Source organism: Arabidopsis thaliana (genome assembly GCF_000001735.4).
Source record: "Arabidopsis thaliana chromosome 1 sequence".
Lineage (NCBI taxonomy): Eukaryota > Viridiplantae > Streptophyta > Magnoliopsida > Brassicales > Brassicaceae > Arabidopsis > Arabidopsis thaliana.
The window spans coordinates 5,895,329-5,920,533 of NC_003070.9; the positions used below are offsets into that span (position 1 = coordinate 5,895,329).

The 25,205-nt window shown below is 39.1% G+C and overlaps 6 protein-coding genes, 1 long non-coding RNA gene and 2 pseudogenes across 20 annotated transcripts; 4 read left to right on the forward strand and 5 right to left on the reverse strand.

Moving 5' to 3' along the window:
- Positions 1-22: 22 nt before the first annotated feature.
- Positions 23-922, forward strand: RTFL11 (ROTUNDIFOLIA like 11; the record flags this gene model as incomplete). Its single annotated transcript, NM_001084083.2, has 1 exon — positions 23-922. The coding sequence occupies one exon, from the start codon at positions 23-25 to the stop codon at positions 380-382; it is 360 nt and encodes a 119-aa protein (NP_001077552.1). The 3' UTR covers positions 383-922.
- A 134-nt stretch (positions 923-1,056) lies between these two features.
- RLP2 (receptor like protein 2) lies at positions 1,057-3,603 on the reverse strand. Of its 2 annotated transcripts, none has more exons than NM_001332285.1 (1): positions 1,057-3,603. In NM_001332285.1, the coding sequence occupies exon 1, from the start codon at positions 3,402-3,404 to the stop codon at positions 1,200-1,202; it is 2,205 nt and encodes a 734-aa protein (NP_001320953.1). In that variant the 5' UTR covers positions 3,405-3,603; the 3' UTR covers positions 1,057-1,199. The 2 variants fall into 2 exon arrangements, with proteins under 2 accessions (NP_001320953.1, NP_173167.1); NM_101585.3 differs by having other exon boundaries at positions 1,058-3,400.
- Positions 3,604-4,643: 1,040 nt separating this feature from the next.
- AT1G17255 lies at positions 4,644-8,445 on the forward strand. Of its 2 annotated transcripts, NR_139755.1 has the most exons (5): positions 4,654-4,697; positions 4,806-5,063; positions 5,154-5,327; positions 5,409-5,558; positions 5,834-8,445. It is a non-coding gene; the product is annotated as an other RNA (long non-coding RNA). The 2 variants fall into 2 exon arrangements; NR_139754.1 differs by having other exon boundaries at positions 4,644-4,697; positions 5,409-8,313.
- Positions 5,841-8,111, reverse strand: RLP3 (receptor like protein 3; the record flags this gene model as incomplete). Its single annotated transcript, NM_101586.1, has 1 exon — positions 5,841-8,111. The coding sequence occupies one exon, from the start codon at positions 8,109-8,111 to the stop codon at positions 5,841-5,843; it is 2,271 nt and encodes a 756-aa protein (NP_173168.1).
- Positions 8,446-8,729: 284 nt separating the features above from the next.
- Positions 8,730-13,570, forward strand: AHA10 (autoinhibited H[+]-ATPase; the record flags this gene model as incomplete). The annotated part of the gene is made up of 21 exons (NM_101587.2): positions 8,730-8,795; positions 8,883-9,002; positions 9,090-9,188; positions 9,278-9,415; positions 9,512-9,646; positions 9,737-9,916; positions 10,015-10,221; positions 10,323-10,442; positions 10,564-10,683; positions 10,772-10,894; positions 11,008-11,112; positions 11,238-11,382; positions 11,497-11,658; positions 11,748-11,986; positions 12,149-12,181; positions 12,273-12,354; positions 12,438-12,598; positions 12,681-12,854; positions 12,949-13,131; positions 13,232-13,386; positions 13,474-13,570. The coding sequence occupies 21 exons, from the start codon at positions 8,730-8,732 to the stop codon at positions 13,568-13,570; spliced, it is 2,844 nt and encodes a 947-aa protein (NP_173169.2).
- Positions 13,571-13,756: 186 nt separating this feature from the next.
- On the reverse strand, positions 13,757-16,380 carry AT1G17270 (O-fucosyltransferase family protein). 2 transcript variants are annotated; one of them, NM_001332286.1, is made up of 4 exons: positions 15,029-16,380; positions 14,484-14,733; positions 14,111-14,291; positions 13,757-13,780 (listed from the first exon to the last, which is right to left on the reverse strand). In NM_001332286.1, exons 1-3 carry the CDS (start codon positions 16,294-16,296, stop codon positions 14,115-14,117), a joined length of 1,695 nt encoding a protein of 564 aa, NP_001322684.1. In that variant the 5' UTR covers positions 16,297-16,380; the 3' UTR covers positions 13,757-13,780; positions 14,111-14,114. The 2 variants fall into 2 exon arrangements, with proteins under 2 accessions (NP_001322684.1, NP_173170.2); NM_101588.4 differs by lacking the exon at positions 13,757-13,780 and having other exon boundaries at positions 13,837-14,291; positions 15,029-16,367.
- Positions 16,381-16,724: 344 nt separating this feature from the next.
- AT1G17275 lies at positions 16,725-19,985 on the forward strand (annotated as a pseudogene; the record flags this gene model as incomplete). Its single annotated transcript has 1 exon — positions 16,725-19,985.
- Positions 19,986-20,315: 330 nt separating this feature from the next.
- On the reverse strand, positions 20,316-20,884 carry AT1G17277 (annotated as a pseudogene; the record flags this gene model as incomplete). Its single annotated transcript has 2 exons — positions 20,316-20,615; positions 20,687-20,884.
- Positions 20,885-21,503: 619 nt separating this feature from the next.
- UBC34 (ubiquitin-conjugating enzyme 34) lies at positions 21,504-25,065 on the reverse strand. 9 transcript variants are annotated; one of them, NM_001332287.1, is made up of 11 exons: positions 25,053-25,065; positions 24,651-24,965; positions 23,778-23,869; positions 23,520-23,574; positions 23,068-23,106; positions 22,922-22,985; positions 22,760-22,821; positions 22,636-22,675; positions 22,531-22,558; positions 22,275-22,366; positions 21,543-22,094 (listed from the first exon to the last, which is right to left on the reverse strand). In NM_001332287.1, exons 3-11 carry the CDS (start codon positions 23,832-23,834, stop codon positions 21,818-21,820), a joined length of 714 nt encoding a protein of 237 aa, NP_001319027.1. In that variant the 5' UTR covers positions 23,835-23,869; positions 24,651-24,965; positions 25,053-25,065; the 3' UTR covers positions 21,543-21,817. The 9 variants fall into 9 exon arrangements, with proteins under 9 accessions (NP_173172.1, NP_001321631.1, NP_001321628.1 ...); NM_001332293.1 differs by lacking the exon at positions 25,053-25,065 and having other exon boundaries at positions 24,651-24,765; positions 24,869-24,896; NM_101590.4 differs by lacking the exon at positions 25,053-25,065 and having other exon boundaries at positions 21,504-22,094; positions 24,651-25,014.
- Between the last annotated feature and the right edge of the window lie 140 nt (positions 25,066-25,205).

A 25,205-nucleotide genomic window follows, 5' to 3' on the forward strand; every position in this document is an offset into this window, starting at 1 on the left:
TCGATAGAATAAAAATGAGCAAATGTGTATAATACTCCATAGTTGTACGGCGAGATTACCTCAAGCGCAAAATCTTCAAATTGAGCTAAAACAAGACCAAGTTCAGGCTTCCTTCAAATCCAATGAAAAAAAAAACTCGATATTTATTAAATTGGTCTCTGAGAAGCCAATGCTTATAAATAGAAGAGTTGAATCATCAAATCTTCTTCATTCGAACATGGGTGGATTTTTGGCAAAGAAGACGAACTCTAATTCCAAAATCAGGAACAGCTTCACTTCGAAATGCACTTCTCTGATGAAACAACAACATGCTCGTCTCTGTATAATTCGACTCTGCGCCACGATGCTCCTCCGCTCGTACACAGATCACGACGATTACTAACAAAATTACTTGGAAGATTAAACTTAATTGGGTATTCATAATTTGTTTGGTCGATCTCTGATTCATCTAGTGGATCGGGTCTCTTTTGGGCCTTGAGGCCTCTTTACTTACTTAACGGGTTTTGGGTTTTTTAGCTACTACAGCGACTGGGTTTCTATTATCAATGTTCCGCCGGAGAGGAATCTCACGGCGTCAGTTAGTTCTTACATTTTTCCGGCCGATCCGGATATTTTTCTCTCTTTTTTTTCTTTCAGTGGTGTAGTAATGATGTCATAAGAAGGTGTAATCTTGTGTAACTCGAGCACTAAGCAATGCTATTTTTCGGTTTGGACCCAAATGCTTTACCATATGATATTAATCCAATTATTTGAAAAAATCTGTCCGTCTGAATCTCGCCGTCTCTATTTCTTCTCTCATCTCCAGATACGATGCCTCCAGTTTTTTTTATCTTCGTTGTTTCCTTTTTGCAATATTTGCCATCTGATTCTAGTAGAATAGTTTGGGTTCAATTTCAGTGTGTCATTGGACGTTTTTTTTATTTCTTTCCAAAACTCATGAAGTTAATATGCTCAAATCGATTTTGGTCTTGTGAGTGTAGAGTGACTCTAGAATCCAAGTGCACTAACCTCATTAGATTCCTTTGGCCATCAAATTGAGAGAAATTTGTTGATACCATCGAATCCATAGTAACTGTTATTTCATTTTTTGTACAAATTGAGGATATTTACAATAGTCCTAGTTTGTTCCCCCATGGAAACTGAAATGGAACTCCAAACCGTTTTGAATGATTCTGCGTTTTGATATGATTACATTACACTCACCAGGCACGCACCACTAAGATCGAAACAAAGCTGAGAAAGTATCCAATAGCAATCCCCATAAGAAATGTTCTGTTTAACTCATCATTTTCTTTGGCTCTAGTAGGTTTACAGGAAGTCAGCAGTACACCACCGCACAACAAGGGGTTTCCTTCAAAATTTGCTTTTGGAAATGTATCAAACTGACCTTCACTGGGAATTGGCCCTTCGAGACTGTTGTTAGCCACGTTGAAATAAGACAGGAAATTGAGGTTTGTTAACGACCAAGGGATGCTACCAGATAAATTATTGTTGGAGAGGTCCAGCCTCTCTAAGTTGGTGAGGTTCGACAGTTCATCTGGGATGCTGCCAGACAAATTGTTACCAAGAAGCTCGAGGATATGAAGAACCTTTAACTGGCCAACTTCGACTGGTATACTCCCTGTCAGGTTATTCCTTCTGATGTAAATCGTAGGTGGGAAACTATACAGCTTATTGTATTGCTGATTGGTTGTAACGTTATTGGGATTGAGAAAAATAGGCAGCTCTAGATAGTTATTTTCTGTTATCTTTTGAGACATCAGAGCCCTTAGTTGAAAGAGTTCCTTTGGCAGCTCTCCTGTAAGTAGGTTATCTGAAAGATCCAAGTAGAAAAGGTCTGGAAGAGTTCCTAGCCAACCCGGAATTGACCCCACGAATCTGTTCATTGACAGATCCATAACTTCTACCTTATTGAGATTGATCAGCCAAGCTGGTATTTCACCTCTTAATCTACATGCACCGACGCCAAATATTCGGAGTTTGGGGAATCCATCTGGGGAAAGAAAGTCTTCTTTGCTTGGAACTGTTTCATCGTAAAAATTCTTTGCCAAAATTAGAGTGGACAACTTCCTGCAGCCCTGTAGAATGCTGAGAGCCCCTGTAATGTTCGTCAGTTTATTGTCTGATAAACCCATGAACGACAGAGACTCAAGTTCCAATACTTGAGGAGATATCTCTCCCGTTAACTTGTTGCCTGCAAATCTGATCGCAGTGAGCGATTTGCAGGAAAAAATCTTATCAGGCAGAGCACCAGTGAAGCTATTGTTTCCGAGATCTAGAACCTTAAGACTCTGCAACTGGGAAAACTCGAGCTCTGTTAAGCCTCCTCCCAGCTGATTGACCCTCAAATTCAACTTGACGAGTTTAGTACAATTTGCAAGAGAAAGCGGGACTGTACCGTTGATGTTATTGATATGGAGTTGGAGGCTACGCAGGCTGGAGAGGTTACCTATGTCCATTGGTATTTCTCCTTCAAGGTGGTTGGAGTAAAGCGCAAGCGACGTTAGTTTCCTGAGCCTGGTGATGTTATTATCGATCTTTCCGGTAAGCTGATTGGCTGGCAGAAAGAGTTGCTCCAGCTCAGAAAGATTGTAGATTTCACTTGGTATTACACCAGAGAGGTTGTTGAAGCCTGCTTGTAGAACAGTAAGCCTCAAACATCTGCCTAATTCTTGGGAGATATGGCCGCTAAAATCATTATAAGAAAAATCCAGTTTGCTGAGCTGCGGTGAACTCCTGCACATGAATGAAGGGATTGGACCTGTGAAGCTGTTGTTGCTAACATTGAAACTGATTAAATTGATAGTGCCCTGGAGGTAAACAGAACTACGGAGAATTTCGCCTTCCAGAAGATTGCTCGACAGATCAAGGGTCTGAATTGAGAAGAATCTGTTGCTTTCATTTCCAAATGCTTGTTCAAGTGGCAACTCACCATTGAAGCTATTGTAACTAAGGTTAAGAATCATGAGTTGATCAAGGGTCGAGAAAAAACCTGGTGGGAGAGGACCCGAGAGACGGTTGTAAGAAAGATCAAGACGAGAGAGACGGTGAATGTTCTGAACAGACGAAGCGAGAGTGCCAGAGAGTCCTCTAGAGGGCAAGGAAATCACAGTGACGTGACTATCTGATGAATCATCGCAGGTAATTCCCTCCCAGGAACAACAATCAATGGACAAATTCCAATTCAATGGAGAAACAGAAGAAGAAACATTGCCGGAAAACCATATGAGAGATTCTCGGTCTTGTAGGTTACAAACAGCTTCTGAAAGTGTAAGAAAGAGGGCAGATAGGAAAAGAATACAGAGGAGGAAGAGATGCATGTGAGAACTCAGAGGCTGTACAGGTTTTGTGATTAATGGTCTCACAAGACCTTTGGCTTTGGATCTCATTTCCTTATCTATCATAGCAAGGAGAAGAACAATACAGAGAAGAATAAGAGAAATAGAAAACTTCTTGTTGATACAGGGTTACCAAGGGAAATAGTCAGCCGAGAGTCAGTCAGAGAGAAGTTTGATCTTGTCAATAGCATCGTTGACCAAGGCAAATAGTCATTTTATTGGTTTATTCAACCCTTCGACTAAGTTTGTTAATCCTTTGTTAATTTAGGGGGTGTTCTTAGTTAAAGGATTTTAATAGAATTGAAATCCAACACTAATCTACTGTTATTCAACTAATGATTCTAAATCCAATTTTAAAATCTAGTGTTATTGGAACTCATCTTTGTAAATCATGCTTAATAGATTTTAAAGTTTAGTGTTATTCAATTAAGATTTTAAATATTTTATTAAAATCTAGTGTTATTCAAAACTAAAAACCTTGTAAAATCTTTGTATATTAATTCATTTGAAATGAAACCTCTTTGGAGTTTCATGAGTAAACTAGATTTTAACTCGCGGTACACCGTGGGAATAATTTATTTTTTAAAGTTAGTATACATAAAACTTTGCAAATTGTATCTATCTATAAAATATTTTTATTTTATAGTTTACAATTGTTATTAAGTAACGTCCTGTCAACCCGTCCCATAAAAAAAACATTTATTTTATTAATGTTAATCTTATTTATGATATGTTTATGAATTATTGTCTAAATATTTTGTAATTTTGTTGTAATTAAATGCTATCAAATATCTCTGCGGTTTGATGATTATAATTGAATTGTTATAGTTATGGAGAAAAGCAATATCAAAAATGATAATTTTGTAGTAATTAAATGATATTAAATATTTTGGAAGTTTTATTTTAGTAATTAATCGTGTAGTTAATGTGGAGAGATTTAGGGAAGATTGTTAAATATCAAATATTTAATTCGAAGATTTTTTTTCTAATTATCAAAAACAAACATTAAAATCCAGTGGCAGCCATTGTAAATAAGTCCCAACTATAGGATTTATTTCACAAAATGGCTGCAAAAATGTATATATAGATCATTAGAATCGAAATCTAGGACATATTGCAGAGATTTTAAAATTCATACAAATATATTTTTAAAAGCAATATCAAAAAACAAATCTAAAACTTATTAAAGAATTGATTTTAACTCCATAATTGAATAACACCACCTTAACACCACCTTAATCTAGCCTCGACATATATATAAATATATCTACGGACGGTATTTGAATTTGCTTCAATCAGGGATTTCGATACCCTAGTCGATTTCGAGATCCAACCAACCCTGCTTATCTTATCTCTCAGGTAAATTCCTCGCTCCTTATCTCACTGTTTCTGAAAAATGTCATCGGTTTAGATTAAAGACCTTACTGCGTTTTGATTTCCCAATTTTGAAAATTTGATTTTCCTTAGGTTTTAAAACAGTCTTCGATGATAAAGAAGGCTACGCAGGAGGAGGCTGTGGCTGTGACATCGGTCTTTTGGGACATCAGTATGTGTCTGGTTCTCCCTTGCTTTGATCCTCGTCGGGTCCGTCCGTGTATTAAACGGGTTTTGGAGAATTCTCTTGTCCTCTCAACATCACTGCCGTTGGCGTACTAAAAGACGTCCAGAATGACATCCTGAGATGAGTCTATTCCAGTGGAATCGCTCTTACTAACGTCCCCTAAGGTTGATATCTTTTCATCCTTATGCCTTTCTACAGTAATTGATATTTTCCTTGATGAATAAAGAGTCTCACGTCTTTAGTTTCTGAAACAGGTTCTATGGACATTTTGGATCTTATTTATAGATTTACCGTGAGGATCCCACCTCCAGCTAATATAATGGTCATATCCGATCCGGAACCTGGTCTTTTTGACTTCCTACAAATGATGGGATACAACCTTCTGCAGCCGTTTCCATATAATTCTTTTCAAAACTTTCTTCTGGCAGGTGTGTGTTTGTCCTCTATCTCAGTGTTGTAGAAATAACCAGCAAATCTGTTGCTGAACTGGCTACTTTTTTTTCCCACAGATTCAAGGGCACTTGAGGAGTAGAAGTGCAGTGAAACGGGTGACTCTGCCTGATGGGTTTGCTCACTATGCTGCCGTGATCTTGCTGTCCAACACGAATAGGCTATAAAATTTCACCTCTCATCTCTCAAGTAGAGCACATAAACGGAAGGTAATCAAGCATCCTAGTTACAAGTTGGTGAAATAGTTCTAGACTCCAACTCAACAAACCCACTAGATTCCTTGGTCAGCAAACTCAATCTCCTGTTACGAATTTGGCGCGATAAAACTTTAGTAGCTGGTTTCTATTTTTAATATTATGTCTGCTGGAAATACAAAGAGATTTGAGGATTTTGATAAAGCCTGCACATTCTATCTAGTAATACGCAGCGAGCAGAATCAATCTAAAACCATCACATTTAACCACTGTTTCTTTACAATGTATAGGAAAAAATTACTTACTAATGAAAGCATCGAGTCTAGCAAAAAAGCACCAGTAAAAACAGTAGGAAACAAAAAATCCAGTGGCAACTCCGAGAATAAAAATAAACTTCAACTCCTCTTCATCCTCTGTATCCGCTTTATTTGTGGTTGTAGCAGGCAGCTTTGTTGAAGCCTTGCAGGAAGTCAGCAGTATGCCACCGCACAACAAGGGGTTTCCTTTAAAATTTGCTTGTGGAAAAGTATCAAACTGACTTCCTGTGGGTATTGGCCCGTCGAGACTGTTGTTCACCACGTTGAAATAAGACATATAATGGAGGCTTGTTAGCGACCAAGGAATTCTACCAGATAAGTGATTGTTGGACAGGTCAAGCCTCTCTAAGCTGGTGAGTTTCGACAACTCATGTGGGATGATGCCAGACAAATAGTTATGAGAAAGCTCGAGGACATGAAGAACCTTTAACTGGCCAACTTCGATCGGTATACTTCCTTTCAGGTTATTCCTTCTTATGTAGATCCCAGGTGGGAGGCTAAACAGCTGATTGTATTGCTGATGAGTTGTAACATTATTGGGACTGACAAAAACTGGCAGCTTTAGATAGTTCCTTTCTGTTGCGTCGTAGGCCTTTTGGGACATCAGAGCCTTTAGTTGGAATAAATCCTTCGGCAGCTCTCCTGAAAGAAGATTTTCTGAGAGATCAATATAGAAAAGGTGGGGAAAAGTTCCCAACCAACCAGGAATTGACCCTACAAGCTGGTTGTGGGACAAATCTATGACTGCTAAGCTCTTCAATTTGATTAGCCAAGCTGGTATTTCACCTCTCAGTCCAGATCCACCGCTAGCAAATATTTGGAGATTAGGGAATCCATCTGAGGAAATCAAGTCTTTGTCGCTTGGAAATGTTTCGTTGTAAAAATTCTTTCCTATGAGGAGAGTGGACAGATTCCTGCAGCCCTGCAGAATTCCAAGAGCGCCTGTAATGTTCATCAGTTTATTGTCTGAAAGAGACAAGATCGATAGAGATTCAAGTTCCAGTACGTGAGGAGATATCTGTCCTGTTAACTTATTGCTTGCAAATCTCATCGCTGATAGAGATTTGCAGGAGTGAACCCTCCAAGGGAAATCACCGCTGAAGCTATTGTTTCCGAGATCTAGAATGCTAAGGCTCTGAAAGCGGGAAAAGTCAAGCTCTGATAAGGTTCCTTCCAGCCGATTAAGCCTCAGATTCAACTTGACGAGATTAGTACAATTTGCAAGAGAAGGCGGGACTGTACCAGTGATGTTATTGATATGGAGTTGGAGGCTTTGCAGGCGAGAGAGCTGACCTATGTCCATTGGTATTTCTCCTCCAAGGTGATTGGAGTACAGCTCGAGCGATTTTAGTTTTGTGAGGTGGGTGATGTCATCATTGATCTTTCCAGAAAGATGATTGACGGGTAGAAAGAGTTGCTCGAGCTCCGAAAGATTGTATATGTCACTTGGGATTTCACCAGAGATATTGTTGAAGCCTGCTTGTAGAACACTTAGCTTCAAACATCTCCCTAGTCCTTGCGGAATATTACCGGTAAAATCATTGTAGGAGAAATCCAGTTTGCTGAGCTGCGGTGAACTCTTGCACATAAACGAAGGGATTGAGCCTGTGAAGCTGTTCTTGCTGACATTGAAACTGATTAAATCGAAAGTTCCTTGCATAAAAATAGAACTAGGGAGGATTTCGCCTTGGAGAAAATTGCTTGACAGATCAACTATCCGAATTGGGAAACATCTGTTGCTTCCATTTCTAAATGTTTGTTCAACTGGCAACTCACCATCGAGGCTGTTGTAACTAAGATCAAGAACTTTGAGCTGATCAAGGGCTGAGAGAAAGCCAGATGGGAGATGACCGGAGAGACGGTTATGAGAAAGATTGAGTTGAGAGAGATGGTGGAGACGCAGAACAGACAAAGGGAGTTTACCATATAGTGCTCTAAAGGGCAATGAGATTGCAGTGATGTGGCTATCCGGGGAATCATCGCAGGTTATTCCTTCCCATGAGCAACAATCAATGGATGGGTTCCAATTCAGAGGAGAAACAGAAGAAGAAACGTTTCCAGAGAACCACAGTAGGGATTCTCGATCTTGCGAGTTGCAGAGAGCCTCTGAAACTGCAATAGAAAGGACACTGATGAAAAGAACACACTGAAGGAGTATGCCAATCATGTGAAAACTCAGAGCTTGTATTGGTCTTGTGGTTGATGAAGTTCTCACAAAACCTTTGGCTTTGAATCTCCCCTCATTAGTCATGGTGAGAACAAGAACAAGACGAGAAACAGACAAAGAAGATGAAAAAACTTGTTGGCCAGTGTTGACTAAGGGGGAATAGCCCAGACATAACAAAATTAGACTTGTCGTACATCTTTAATATTTTTTTTATCTGTTTCTTTGTCCTGACGCTTTCATTATTCCTGTGATCAATTTTCTCATACCATTGGTCCATCGTTAATCCTTTCTCAATTTCATTTTCTACGTAACATGAGAGGAGACCAAGTCCTATGAGAACAGTTGACGTAACAGTGGTTGTTAAGTTAAGTTAAAAAGAGGAAGCTAGTGAGAGTGACCGTTAGGTAGAGAAGTGAGATCTTTAACCACTCTTCTTTCTCTCTCTCTCTGCTTTTTTCGTCGTCTTTCACATCTACTGTTCGCAAACTCTCTTATGCTTCCAATAATGGTGATACCAATTGAGACTTGCAGGAGAATCTCCTCTTCTCCACACTCTATCAACTGGTCAGCCATGGAATGGTCGTTTCAGTTTCAATATTCCTGGATTCTTTTTAAGGATTCCTGTTTCTCTTCTGTTCCTGGTATATTCTTAACGACGAAATTAGTATCGGATCCTGGTAATACATTTTGAAGCTTTTAAGTATGGCCGAGGATTTGGACAAGCCATTGCTGGATCCTGATACTTTCAACAGAAAAGGAATTGATTTGGTAAATGTTCCTTTTAACTGTATACTCTTATTAGTACTTGAATTCTTAGTGGCAAAAAAGGGTTTTGACCCTTCTTGAGCTTGACAGGGTATATTGCCGTTGGAGGAGGTTTTTGAATACCTAAGAACATCGCCTCAAGGGCTTTTATCTGGAGATGCTGAAGAGAGATTGAAGATATTTGGTCCTAACAGACTTGAAGAGAAACAGGTAATAAACATGACATTCTTCTTAGTGTTCCTGCCAATTGTCTCTATTATCTTGTGCTAACCGCCATTTAAAACAACAATGATACAGGAGAACAGATTTGTGAAATTCTTAGGTTTTATGTGGAATCCCTTGTCATGGGTTATGGAAGCTGCTGCATTGATGGCCATTGCCCTCGCTAATAGTCAAGTAAGACAACCACAGTTTTGCTACCATTTTCCATCCATGAGTGTTTATGAAAAAGCACCTTGAAACTCATGGTGAAAATGGTATTACAGAGTCTAGGTCCTGACTGGGAAGACTTTACTGGAATCGTTTGCCTTTTGCTGATCAACGCAACAATCAGCTTCTTTGAAGAAAACAATGCTGGGAATGCTGCTGCAGCTCTTATGGCTCGCTTGGCTTTAAAAACAAGAGTATGGCTCTTAACCTTCCTATGAGCCGAAACGGCAAAGTTAGCTGCACTTTAATTTCTATATTACCTTAAATTTGATTTAGATCCACTCTTATAGGTTCTTAGAGATGGACAGTGGCAAGAACAAGATGCTTCTATCTTGGTACCTGGTGATATAATTAGCATTAAGCTTGGGGATATCATTCCTGCAGATGCTCGCCTTCTTGAAGGAGACCCCTTGAAGATTGATCAGGTACGTCCAGAATATCTAGTCTCTATTCTTTTAGTGTGTACTATGTAAAGACTTTCTCTGACAGAATAGTTAAAACATTTATTCCTGCAGTCAGTGCTGACCGGAGAATCACTACCTGTGACCAAGAAGAAGGGTGAACAGGTCTTTTCTGGCTCTACTTGTAAACAAGGTGAAATAGAAGCTGTTGTGATAGCAACTGGATCGACCACCTTCTTTGGAAAAACAGCACGCTTGGTGGACAGTACAGATGTAACTGGACATTTTCAGCAGGTTTTCCTTCTTTCTTTCCCTTTTGGTTGGATAGAACCTGATTAGTGAACTTGGAATCTGGAAAAACCGAATGTAGTCTTTGACATGTTTTCTTCTAGGTTCTTACATCGATTGGAAACTTCTGCATTTGCTCCATTGCTGTTGGAATGGTTCTTGAAATCATTATCATGTTCCCTGTACAACATCGCTCTTACAGAATTGGGATCAATAATCTTCTTGTACTACTGATTGGAGGGATACCCATTGCCATGCCCACTGTACTATCTGTAACGCTTGCCATTGGATCTCATCGACTTTCACAACAGGTACATCCCACTTTAAGCTGCTGAATGCAAAAGGAAGTCCTTTGTTTGTTATTCTTTAAAACAGTTTGTTAGCAATAATCTGTTTCTTCATGTTCTCTAAGGGTGCCATTACGAAAAGAATGACCGCAATAGAGGAAATGGCTGGGATGGATGTACTCTGCTGTGATAAAACTGGAACCCTTACTTTGAACAGTCTTACCGTTGATAAAAATCTTATTGAGGTACCAATACTACAGATGCGACTTGAATTTCATCAAACAATACTGTTAAGAACAGTTGCCTCCTTCTTCATCGTCTTGTTCTCTATTGTTGGTGTTTAAATGTACAAATCCTTCTGCACAGGTATTCGTTGACTACATGGACAAGGATACAATTTTGTTGCTTGCAGGCCGAGCTTCACGACTAGAAAATCAGGATGCTATAGATGCAGCCATTGTTAGCATGCTTGCAGATCCCAGAGAGGTAGAGATGTTTCTCTAACATGAACTCTCTTTTATAAGACTATCACCTTCTTAGAAGTTTTTCTCATACAAAGGTTGTTTATCTGTAGGCACGTGCAAACATTAGAGAAATCCATTTCTTACCATTCAATCCTGTGGACAAACGTACTGCAATAACGTATATTGATTCCGATGGAAAATGGTATCGTGCTACCAAAGGTGCTCCTGAACAGGTATGTATTCTTAGCACTACCAAACTGACTCTAGTTGTAAAAATTTAGTGAATTTTTTTGTACTGTTTCCATGAAAGAAATACCATCACTAATACAACTGCACTATATTATAGGTTCTAAACTTGTGTCAGCAGAAAAATGAGATTGCGCAAAGAGTTTATGCCATCATTGATAGATTTGCAGAAAAAGGTTTGAGGTCTCTTGCGGTTGCTTATCAGGTAACATCATTGTCCTCTCCCTTTCTCTCTTGAGCTGGTTTTATCATAAGTGTACTTTTGAAGAAGAACGTTATGATGACATTAATTACTCCAATTCATTGCATCATTTAAATAATTGTTTCTAGGAAATTCCAGAGAAAAGCAACAACAGTCCTGGAGGACCATGGAGGTTCTGTGGTCTGTTGCCACTGTTTGATCCCCCAAGGCATGATAGCGGTGAAACCATCCTTAGAGCTCTTAGCCTGGGAGTTTGCGTTAAGATGATCACTGGTAAATCTTAACCTTTAGCTTGGTAGGCTTGGCCCGACAGAGAAACACATATACCCTTGTGAGTAAACGGTAAAACTCTGGGAAAATGAATGATAAGTTTGGAACCACATGTAGGTGATCAATTGGCGATTGCAAAGGAGACAGGCAGACGTCTTGGAATGGGAACCAACATGTATCCTTCTTCCTCTTTGTTAGGCCACAACAATGATGAGCATGAAGCCATTCCAGTGGATGAGCTAATTGAAATGGCAGATGGATTTGCTGGAGTTTTCCCTGGTCATATTCTAACACAACCTTAGTACCTACGAAATTTAAGATTTGCTCTCATTTCTAATCCCAAATTTTTTTTGTCTCTCATGTTACAGAACATAAGTATGAGATTGTAAAGATTTTACAAGAAATGAAGCATGTGGTTGGAATGACCGGAGATGGTGTGAATGATGCTCCTGCTCTCAAAAAAGCTGACATCGGAATAGCTGTCGCAGATGCAACAGATGCTGCAAGAAGTTCTGCTGACATAGTACTAACTGATCCCGGCTTAAGTGTAATTATCAGTGCTGTCTTGACCAGCAGAGCCATTTTCCAGCGGATGAGGAACTATACAGTAAGTACTAAAGTTATAGTTATACTACTATCATCTGATCCCTGATAGCTAAAGAAATGAAAAATCATATAATATAGGATATGGATTTCAAGTAGCCTGATGACATTCTCAACTAGCTTATGTTTTTCTCTGAATTACCGACTAATCAGTACGAATCTGCAGGTATATGCAGTCTCTATCACCATACGCATAGTGGTAAGGAGCTTCATGATACATGATCTAACTCATGTTAGTTAAGTTACATCAACTTACTTGAACTTTCTCTTCTTGACATTGTTTCATGCAGCTTGGTTTTACACTTTTAGCGTTGATATGGGAATACGACTTCCCACCTTTCATGGTTCTGATAATCGCAATACTCAATGACGGTAATCTCTTAATCAATAGCTTCATATTGATGTAACCTAATTTTTATCACTTTCAAACGCTATGTTTATCTCCTACGCATCAGGGACTATCATGACTATTTCTAAAGATCGAGTTAGGCCATCTCCTACACCCGAGAGTTGGAAGCTCAACCAGATATTTGCGACAGGAATTGTCATTGGAACATATCTAGCATTGGTCACCGTCCTGTTTTACTGGATCATTGTTTCTACCACCTTCTTCGAGGTATCTTCCTATCACTCAAAGTAAGTTAGATTTTGCTTACCGAGAAGAATGCATACCGGTGACCAATCTTTAATGGCTGCAGAAACACTTCCATGTAAAATCAATTGCCAACAACAGTGAACAAGTGTCATCCGCGATGTATCTCCAAGTGAGCATCATCAGTCAGGCACTCATATTTGTAACACGTAGTCGAGGCTGGTCATTTTTTGAACGTCCCGGGACTCTCCTGATTTTTGCCTTCATTCTTGCTCAACTTGTACGAATTCCCCATACTTCGCATTTTTTCCATCACAGAATGCTATATAGCACACATAGGTCGTGATATTGACTTGTCCATTTCATGTACACAGGCGGCTACATTAATTGCTGTGTATGCCAACATCAGCTTTGCTAAAATCACCGGCATTGGATGGAGATGGGCAGGTGTTATATGGTTATACAGTCTGATATTTTACATACCTCTAGATGTTATAAAGTTTGTCTTTCACTACGCATTGAGTGGAGAAGCTTGGAATCTCGTATTGGACCGTAAGGTTGGTACATGTCCTGTGTCTCTTGTCCTCTGCTTGTTAGTCAGTCTCACACTTAAACTATGCATTTTCTTGAAGATGAGACCGTTGGTTTGTCTTGCAGACAGCTTTTACTTACAAGAAAGATTATGGGAAAGATGATGGATCGCCCAATGTAACCATCTCTCAGAGAAGTCGTTCCGCAGAAGAACTCAGAGGAAGCCGTTCTCGCGCTTCTTGGATCGCTGAACAAACCAGGAGGCGTGCAGAAATCGCCAGGTTCTCTTTTTATCTATACCCCGTTTTGGGTATTCTCTTCCATTTTCACATACTACCAAAATAACTATATTGTTTTTCATTTGGTAGGCTTCTAGAGGTTCATTCAGTGTCAAGGCATTTAGAATCTGTGATCAAACTCAAACAAATTGACCAAAGGATGATCCGTGCAGCTCATACTGTCTAAAACACTCTCTTAGTTTTTCCCTATCTCAAAATTTACATAAAGAGGAATCGAACAATGTTGTGTTCCTCAGAGAAGTAAAAACAATATTTAGAGCATTCATATGATCTGTAGTCTGTAATGTAGTCTTGTTTTCCGGTGACAGCAGAAATTTCACCTGATATGCTCTGCTGAGATCAATTGTAGGCCATATATGTCGGTGTTTCACTGAACCTGTGATCATTGTTCATCACTTTGGTTAAATTGAAAAATCACCACTTTTATTTCCTGTGTAATCGAATATTTACTCTCTTGTTTTCAATTATTACTAATTTAGTCCACATTCCGTGTTGAATAAATCTTGGTTTATAATTACTTGTTTCAAAAGCAATCAAGCTGTTCTTATAGAACACAAAATTCTCAAGCAAATAAACTATATTTCACCGACAAAATTCACAAAACCGTCGGAAAAGAATCAAACGAATTTGACATTAAACCACCTACTATAATACAGGTAAAGAAGAAGAACCATGGAAACAGAGGAAAATTAACGAATGTGTTTACTTGTTTATTCATTTTCAGCTATGAAGTTTGGTTCTTCGCCTCGACAGAGATACTCATCGCACATAGATGAAGTTCCCCAGTCTTTTCTTAGCCGCAAGATATCCTCTGTAAAAGTAGAACCCGATGCTCCGATGAATACACTGGACATTGCACATATAGTCTTATCCAACATAGCATACACCTAACCATTCCAAAAACCAAAGCATAAGCAAGTGAATGTCTCGTCAAAGAATATCTACGAATTTTTCTCAGACCAAAGAATGTTACTAGATCATAGCCATTAGAATTGATTTCTGTTCAATACCACATTAGAGATACGGTTCAAGTAGAGAACAAGATCTTTGGCCCATAAACAAAGCAATAAGTGCGTTACCTGAGAGTCATCTTCTATACCATGTCTATACAACAACGAGTCCCACTTTTCTGCAGAGTTTTGAGGTGGACGTTTGACAAGGGGAACGACTTTTCCATCAACGACTACTAGTGACTGAAGAAGACCGGTTTCGCTTTCTGCAGCATCTGTTGAAAGGTAGATGACTGGAGCATTGGCCCTTTCCACCATCCGACTGATGCAGTCTGCAGCTTGTGGTATGGGATAAAAACAACTTGGCGATTTTGCATTGCTGGCCAGAAATCATTTCATTAGACAGAGCCAGCTATAAATGAGACACAGTTTGTCAAAATCCAATCCTAGTCCCTATATCAATCAGCACAGTATTCAATTGTTACACAGAAGTGCCTAAGTAAAGCAAATGACAAACTTCTGGATGGAGATATGTACTAATTAACAAACCAGGTGGAAAGGTGTTCTGGTATCCCAATCAATTGAGTGTGAGCTACACTATCAAGATACATAATGGCAACAATGGCAAGGTTCTGTAGCCTAAAAAGGGAGTGATGGCAACAAAAAAAACTCACCAGAACTTAAGGAACCCATGCCTACGGAGATGAAGCGAGATGAAATTCTTTCCTAAGAATGTCTGGATGAATCGTTGTGCCGTCACCAAAATGAGCCTACTGGGTTCGATCAGTGTTTTACATTTATGGTTGATGGGTCCACCAGGCTGCATCACCAAATCTTGCTCCATATCAGCATAGAAGACATCCCCTATGGCGATCACACCATCATCGGACTTAAACTTTTCCACTACCTCTTGAGAAGTCCGCTTAGTTGGCTTCTTTATATCTTCACTCCAAGGAGCCTCAAGCTTCCCACCAATGGAAACCCCCAATCCCTTGAGCTTCTTGATATGATCCTCATCAACATAACAAGGCTGTGGCGACGAGACGTAACAGATGAATCTGTCAATGTGAGCATTGTTCTTCTTATCAATCTCCTTGAACTGATCAAAAGAAATGACAACAGTTCTTCCCAAGCACGTGTTAATCCGCTCTATATCAATCACTTTATCATACTGGTAATCAAACTTAGAGCTTGGAATCACAAGAACTCGATCCAGTAGCGCAGCAAAGAACATATGTTTCTCTAAACAAATCAAGTGGTTACTCATTTGACCTGAGAGACAGATAGCAAATAGGAACTTATCTGGTCTCGGCTTCCATTCGATCGTTTTCCGGTCCAACAACTTCTGATCTACCTTTCTACATATATCAGCGTTATAAGAACCAGTGAAACTATCTGAACCAGAAGCAGTGATAGAGTAATTCCCAGTCCTGTGTGGTGAAAGAAGCACTTCTTCGATTTCCTTATTCACTGAAATCTGCTTCAGTAGAGCAGCTTTCACATTGTCTATTACTACAGAAGAACTAATTGCATTCGAAGAATTGAAATTCGTACGGTTCAACAGAGAGACTAGCGCTAGCTGTTGCTGCCTAAGAAGATTCAGAGCTTGGAGCTCAGATTCCTTGACACGGCTTGACATTGGATCAAGCTTAAAGCTCGAGAAGAATGTACGAGTATCAGTAAATAAGAACAGAAGTCCGACGAATAAAGTTAGAGAGACGGCAGCAACGACGTAACGCTTGTTAACTGAGATTTTCCAACGATTCCGAGCTCGCGACAAGATTTCATCGATCTGTAACGCCGATCTCGGACTCCTGCCACCGCCGTTAGCCATATTTACGGTCCTGGCGTCAGGGCGTAGATTGAGATCGTTGTCTCTGGTGTCGTTTTGTGGGATTAAATTGCGGTGGTCCTCTTCTTCGTCCGACGAGTTGCGCACCATCGCCGAGCTGGTAATCAATGGGAGATTCTTCTCAGAGTCAAATCTCAAAATTCAAAAACTCGAAATTCGATAGAAAATGCGAATAAACAGATTAAATTATGAGAAAACTGTTATTTAATACCTCAACTTACAAAGAATGGCCAAATTAACCGTGAACTCGTGAAATGGCCGTTTTAACTCTCAACAAAAAGTTGACTTCTGTTTTAACATTCAAGTTTGCGTTGACTCGGCAGCATAATTGACAGACGTTTTAGTCCGTTAAACATCTGTTACTATAGTCTTACGACGTCGTTTTCGTGCTAAAGAGAAATCAAAATCGAGAATAGAAATTCTCAAAACAAAATCAATTACCCTAAACCCAAATCGAAACTTAATCATGCCCCCAAAATCAAAATCGAAACCCTAATTGCTTCAATTCGTTTTCTGAAATGCCATTAGTTAGAAAGAATGGCGTCGTTGTGAGGATTGGATCTCCAATGCTTCACGAATCAGAGAATTTGGTGGGAGATGGAGTTGAAGCACCACCGCGAGGAGAAAGAGATGAAATTGGAGAAGAAGTTGGGGGTGAAACGAATGTGGTATCTGAGTCTTGTGGCGGAGAAGACGGAGCACAAGATGCAGCTAAAGCAACGCCGGAAGGAGAAGCAGATCGAATTGGAGAAGAAGCTCGAGGTCAAGCGAATGTAGTATCAAATGTTGATGTGGCAGATGTGGCCGAAGTTCGTTCTCCACTTAGGCGAAGTAAACGAAGGCAAATCAGATTGGAAGAAGAAGCTCACGATGCAGTTGAACCAGTGCCGGAAGGAGAAGCAAATCAAATTGGAGAAGAAGCTTGAGGTCAGTCCGTTGATGTGGCAGATGCAACCGCAGTTTGTTCTCCACTTAGGCGAAGTAGACGAACGCAAAATAGATTGGAAGAAGAAGTTGATGTTGCAGTTGAAGAATCAACTCGTCGTGAAATTGGACAAGAGGAAGAGGAAGCTCACGATGAAGCTCAAGAATCAGGCGTTGCTGTGGCAGATGCAGTCGAAGTTCGTGCTCCACTTAGACGAAGTAAACGAAGGAGAATCAGAGATGAAGAAGAGGAGGATTTAGAGGCTGAAGTTCCTGCTCTTGATGAAGACGATGACTGTGCAGTCCAAGGAGATGAAGACTGCGATGAGGTTGATGATGCAGTAGATACTAATAGAGAAGAAGATGATACTGCTGGATTAGGTGTCGAAGAAGATGGTAACTTAGACATGGAAAGAGATTTTCCAGAGGCTAATGGAGAAGAAGAAGCTAGTGACAATGACAGCGGAGATGATATATGGGATGAAGACAAGATTCCAGATCCTTTGTCCTCTGACGATGAAGATGATGATAGAGTAGAGGCAGCTCGAAATGATCTTGGTGATCCTGAGATTTTACTAGCATTGGAGAAGACTTATAACTCTCCTGAAGATTTCAAGCTTGCTCCTTTGATGTCTTCCCTAAAGACAAGGTATGACATTAAACTTTATAAATCTGAAGCTATGGTTGTTGCTGCTAAGTGTGTGTATGTTAGTGATGAGGGTGTTGAATGTCCGTGGAGAGTCCGTTGCTCTTATGAGAAGAGAAAACATAAGATGCAAATACGAACTTATTACAATGAGCATACTTGTGTGAGGTCAGGACATTCGAAGATGTTAAAGGTGTCATCTAATGGGTTTTTGTTTGAAGAAAGGTTGAGAGTGAATCCAAAACTCACTAAACATGAGATGGTTGCTGAGATCTTAAGAGAATACAAGTTGGAAGTGACTCCAGACCAATGTGCTAAGGCAAAGACAAAAGTTTTGAGAGCTAGACGTGCTAGTCATGATTCTCATTTTGCTAGGATATGGGATTATCAAGCAGAGGTGTTATTGCGGAATCCGGGGACAGAGTTCAACATAGAGACAGTTGCAGGAGCAGTGATTGGAAGCAAGCAGAGATTTTACCGGTTATATATTTGTTTTCAAGCTCAAAGGGAGTCATGGAAACAAACTTGCAGACCCGTAATAGGGATAGATGGAGCTTTTCTGAAATGGGACATAAAAGGACATCTATTAGCCGCAGTTGGAAGAGATGGTGACAATCGGATTGTCCCTATTGCTTGGTCTGTAGTCGAGATAGAAAATGATGACAACTGGGACTGGTTCTTGAGACAGCTCTCTACAAGCTTGGGGCTATGCGAAATGACTGATCTGGCAATCATTTCAGATAAACAATCTGTTAGTCTCTATTCTATAAGATTCCCTTCATATATCTACTGTAATTTGAGATAGACAATCATACTAAACTTGTGTTTTTTTTGTTGTTTTGCAGGGTTTAGTCAAGGCTATCCATACCATTCTTCCGCAAGCCGAGCATCGACAATGTTCAAAACACATCATGGATAATTGGAAAAGGGACAGCCACGACATTGAGCTACAACGTCTATTTTGGAAGATAGCACGCAGCTACACCGTAGAAGAGTTCAATAATTACCAGGCAGACTTAAAAAGGTACAATATCCAAGCCTACACGTCTCTCCAACTTACTAGTCTGATTACATAGTCTAGAGCATTCTTTAGAACCGGTACATGTTGCAACGACAATCTCAACAATCTGAGTGAGTCATTCAATAGAACCATTAGACAAGCTAGGCGGAAACCACTGTTAGATCTTCTAGAGGATATTAGGAGGCAATGCATGGTTAGGACAGCCAAAAGGTTTATCATTGCTGACAGGTGCAAAACAAAGTACACACCAAGAGCTCATGCTGAGATTGAGAAAATGATTGCTGGGTTCCAGAATACACAGAGATACATGTCCAGGGATAATTTGCATGAAATCTATGTCAATGGAGTTGGCTACTTTGTTGATATGGACTTAAAGACATGCGGCTGCAGGAAATGGCAAATGGTTGGGATCCCATGTGTTCATGCAACATGTGTGATAATAGGGAAAAAAGAGAAGGTTGAGAGCTATGTGAACGACTACTACACAAGAAATAGGTGGCGAGAAACATATTTCCGTGGTATTAGGCCAGTCCAAGGGATGCCTTTGTGGGGTCGATTGAATAGGCTGCCTGTCTTGCCACCACCATGGAGAAGAGGCAATGCCGGAAGGCCAAGCAATTATGCAAGAAGGAAAGGAAGAAATGAAGTTGCCTCTTCCTCAAATCCGAACAAAATGTCAAGGGAAAAGAGGATCATGACATGCTCTAACTGCTTGCAAGAAGGGCACAACAAGAAATCATGCAAAAATGCTACTGTTTTAAGTCCACCAAAGAGACCAAGAGGTCGACCAAGGATAAATGAGGTTTGTATATCTTTCATTTCTATTTTCAAAAATTCTGTTTCAAAAACTGATTGTAATGTTTGTATTAGGAACCACAAGGGTATGTAGAAGGATCACATGGACATGATAATGGCTCACAAGGGCAGGGTAATGTGTTACAAGGGCAGGAAAATGTGTCACAAGGGCAGAACAATGGCTCACTAGGGCAGAACAATGGGTCACAAACACAAAGCCAAAGAGGAAGAGGTCGTGGAACACAAAGACAAAGGGGAACAACTCGTGGAGCACAAAGACAGAGGGGAAGAGGTCGTGGAACATCACAAGTGTCTGAACAACCACAAGGAGAAGCACAATCGCAAGGACTTGCTGGACTTGCACCATGGTTTGAATGTTCTCGTGGAACATGATAAGCTAGTCTCATGTTTGTTTTTGTTGTTTGAACTTGTCTTTATGACATATGTTTAGTCTCGGTTTGTTTTTGTTGTTTGAACTTGTCTTTATGACATAATCTAAGTCTTTTTACTTATTGTTGTTTGCACTTGTCTCTCTATATGATTAGCTTAGTCTCAGTTTTAAGAAGTTGACCTTTTCTTTCAAATGAAATTCATTACCATTACCAAAGCTACATGTCATTACATAGTAAAAGCATAACCAAACACAAACTAAACAACAAAGACCAACAACAAGAGAAACAACAAAGACATCACATTCAAACTAAGCTCCCATTCGATTACACACTAATAACCAAGAACAAATTTCTGGGTTTTTTTCTTATAGAACATTGATATTACAATTGCAATCACACTAAAACAAAGGCACACCAAGCACACTTTCGTCATCTTTTTCCATCTCTGAATTTCTCTTTTGCTCCACATTCCATCTTCTTTCAACTCTATCATTAGCTCCTTTAAGTTTGCAATTTCAACAGCAACCTCAGCTTTTGCATTGATTATCTCGTTATCAATGCTGGAGATTTTGGGTAGAGCATCTATAACCTCTTCATACATACAATCCTCCACCCATTTGAACAAATGATCCTGCAATTCCATCTCAAGCTTTTATCGACCAAACACAAAAAACATCACATTCTCATATCAAATCTACTTACATCTTCACAGCTTTTGCACCGAAAGAAAGGCCTTCCAGGGTTCTTAGCCGTGCTCGATGTAAACATGACGACGTCGAGCCCACATTTACACTTAACAGGAAACCCACGGCTCTTGAAACCTCCAGCTTCAGCATTCGAAATCATTCCTGAATTGCAGCCTCCACTTTCACCACTCGAATTCCTTGAGTTGCAGCTCATAATGCAGATTTGATCGAAAAATTTGAGAGAAAATGATTTTTAGGGTTTGGGTTTTGATTTGGGGATTTTTCAGAGGTTTCGTCGACTTTGAAGTCTGTTGATAGCACAAAACGTCGTCGTATCACCTTAACGGATGTTCTGTAACGTCTGTCAATTACGCTGTTAGAAGGAATTTTAACGGTGGTTAATTAGGCCGAGTCAACGCAAACTTGAATGTTAAAACAGAAGTCAACTTTTTGTTGAAAGTTAAAACGGCCATTTCACGAGTTCACGGTTAATTTGACCATTTTTTGTAAGTTGAGGTATTAAATAACATTTTTCCCACTAAATTATAGAGTTAACATTATTAACCATAAACATAATCACTTTCACTGGACTGGACTCGAGCAGAAGAAGAAGATTGGTAACAAGTCAACGTCGGTGGTTGAAGACAGATTGAACCGGTACAGCCATACCGGTTTTAATTTATCATTAAGTATGGTTTTTTCCTTTTCTTACCAATGGGCCTAAAGGGACAATTGCTTAATTGGCCCAATATACCTAACAATTCTATTCACTATTGTCTGTGTATTCTCTCTGTCACTTCTGTTTTCATCAAGTTACTACACCAGAGTATTTACATAAATTGACAAATTAACCTGTGAGCTCTAGGAGAAGTACAATTTGAAAACCATACGGTTCTATTTTTCAAATCCAAACCATTATCCTCAATTCATATATACTATACAAAGTAGTTCCAACGAAGCTACAATATGTATGTAATTGTGAAACCAAACTTATGTTATCTGCTTTTACAAGCACAAACCATGAGGTGCTAAATGAGTAAATTCAGACGAAGAGCACTAGACAAAAGGAGACTACTCTTGATGCTGAAGAGAGAGAGACACAAGGAGAGATTATACGAAAACCAGGTCGAGGTTTGTTGCATAGAAATCACAGTTGAAGCAGAGGCAACGCCATTACCACACCGAAAACCGACACTAGCAACAGTATTATCCACGCTGGCAATCCCTGTTTATTGTTCTTTTTCCTCTCCTTCAAGCCACCTTCTGAATCTCCCTTTGTTGGATCGATGGTTTTCTCTGACTCGACTTTGGTATCGCTCTTTTGAGGAGACTCTGGTGTTGTCAGTTGTGTGGTAGCTTGCTCAGCTAGTTGCTGCTGGTTGTACTTCTCTACATACTCTGGAAATAGCTTTCGAAATGCTGGGCTGTCACAAGTAAGAACATTGGATTCAGGTGAAATACCGAAAACATGTAATCTCAGGACTGCATTCATTCCTATATTCGTTATCTAACCAGCTTTTATGACTATCCTAACCACAGATAACTAAACTTAGCTTCTATATGAATCCAGAATTTGAAATTTTTTGATGATGGGAAAATCTTACGTTTTACAATTGAAAGCGAGAGATGACTTAGCCAACCGTTGTTTCTCAATTACAGTAGTGTTAACACTTCCAGTTGTCGGACTGGTATCCATCTGCGCCGCAAGGAAAACGTTTAGAGAAAGCTTGAGAACAGAAAAGAAAAAATAGACTTCCTTTTTGAATATTCATATCTAAGCTAATAAACCATTACAATATAAGAATATGAGAATTTTCAAACAAGATGTCCATAAATATGTAGAACCTACAGTGAGCTTACCATAAATGAGAGAAGTCCTGTAAGTATGCTGCATTCATGAAAAAAAGTTGGTTATCAACGGGTATATCGATTGTCATCTTCCAAAAGTAAAGAAAGAATCTATACCTTGATACAGACCACATCGGATTCCAGCTTTCTGGATGAACTGTAAATGCCATGTCAACTTATTTCGATATTAGACAAGTTAATTGATACGAAATAATGAACAGAAAGTGCAGATTGTCCTTACAATCACTCATAGATAAACAAATTTTCTTCTGTGTCATGAATCGACCATTTGGTGTAGTCATTCTGAGGCAAACAGAAAAAGATTTGGTTCATTAAAAAACTGGACAAAAAATGAGGTAAGAGTAATGTTGAGACTGAATTTGGAGGAACCATTGGAACATACGTAATCCCTGGTGGCTTGTAAGGATACTCGGGAGGAAACTTGATCTTTCCATAGTAAAATCCACCTGGTAAAGAGAATTTTAGTATCAAAAATAAGATACTGCGTAAGACAACACTAACAAGAAACTTTCAAAAGAAGATTTTCACCTGCAAAAGGTGTTCCCTCACTGCCTTCCAGCACATAATCTGTAAGATTAATCCAATAGTTTAACTCTATTTTAGTAAGAGATCAAGCTACCCTTTTTAACATACTAAATGCAGTAATAATAGAAAGACTGAAACTCCCTAACCGCTATCAGGCTAACAGTAACACTGACAGCCTTTCACAATTGAGAAGAAAACTATCAAATCTATGCATTGTAAGTACATATAAACCTTTGATAAATAAGTCTTCACTATTCCATCAAAGTAATGTGAGACCTCTTCTGTCTACTTAGATCGTAGTATCCCATTTTTTCTTAGTTTAACGTATACTCACAAGTGTAGCAAATATGTCCATCATATATACTTATCATAACATCTTTATAGAAACGCTTGCAACAGGATTACAGGAAGCCAGCAGGAATAAAGATTAAGAAAAAAAGATAGGGAAGGCTTACGCCACTCGAGAATGTCATTTGGGGAAGGACGAGCAACAACATGGGAGACTGGTTCCTAAAGGCCAAAAACAGAACATATTAAATAACCCCCAAAGAAACAAAAGAAAATATGAAACTTACTCTAAACCAAAACCAAGAAAACATTCACATATAGATACAGCATCATTTGAAAGTACAGAGAAAACTGGTTGAGCAATAAAAATATGGAATCCTGGTTCCAGCTCGAGAGAGGTAGAAAAACAAGTAAAGAGAGTGTACCTTGCAAAGTGCTCTATATTCCTTTTGAAGACGTTTTATACAGGCCTTTTCTGCCATCTACGTGCTATGGACGAAGTGAATAGCTGCAGCAGCTGTTACACCCATTTAACATTATCAACAAAACGAAATACAAATATGAGTGAAAGTCCACCTACTGATGAGATGGACTACATAAAACCCTTATGTCTGAATTACATATATGAACTACATAAAAACATATATCGAAACGAGTAAATTGCAGTTGATTTTCGTGCCATTGATATGGAAACTTTACCAATTGTACTATCTCACAACACATATACAGAGATAACAATACTTCTAGCTATTATGCAATACTTTCATGACCTGATTGAAAAGAAAAACCAACCAAATACACACAAGATCAAATGAAACTTGAGTCAAACAACTCTATGATCACCAGAAACACCCTTTGAATAAAAATCCCCAATTTCCATGAGCTTGGAAAAATCTTTTCACCCAAATCACTGCAAACCAATTGAAAGCAACGAAAATTCAATCGAATTCCAACCAAATTAAAGGAAATTATCTGGAAATCCCTGGAATTATATATCAACCTAGAAAATCCTTTGATTGAACCGAGAAAATTGCAACAATGATAGGCAAACCAAACTCGAATCAGCTGCAATATCTTCCATAAATATATAAGAAAATCACAGATACTTCCACATAAACCGTATCAAAGCAAAGTCTTAAACTTGTTAGAGATTCCAATTGCAATTTCAAGCTTCGCTCTTACCCAGAAACGCAAAGGAACAAGAACAACAAATCAAAAGATAATGCAGCGAAGAAATTCCAAAGTAGATAACATCAGATCCAAGAAATAATTGCGAAAATATGAAAGAAATTGATCACCTGAATCGAATTTTGTCGATGAAGATTTTCTCTCTTGGGGTTTCTCGTTAATCTCACTTTCTCCTTCTCCGCGGGTAGAGAGAGAAAGAATTAGCCTAACTCGCGCTTGGTTTATCTAAACCGAACAAAATTCAACACAAGTTAGACCGGTATTGTATAATCCATTCCGGTTCGTTATTAGAGGATCAATGATTTAATAATTATTTTGCGTAATGCACTTTTCCCTATTTCTTTATTCTCCACCACTCATCAAAGAATCTGTGCCGGTTCTTGGAATCAATTTTTCCTTCTCTTCATGAAATATAAAAAAAATAGCTGCAGAAGAAGAAAAAAAACTAGTGATTAGTAGTGAGACAAAACAGCTGTTACCTGCAATTTTTTCTTTTCTGAAATTGGACTTACACTAATACCTCCAAATTCCAAAGTTATGCTTAAAAAATAATTTCAATAAAGTTAAGTTTCAGCCTCTTTTGAGTTCCCCGATAACAGTAGGCAGAAATCACGTGCTCTAATCACATGACCACCATCTCTTAGTTTCAAAGCAGTTACATGAGT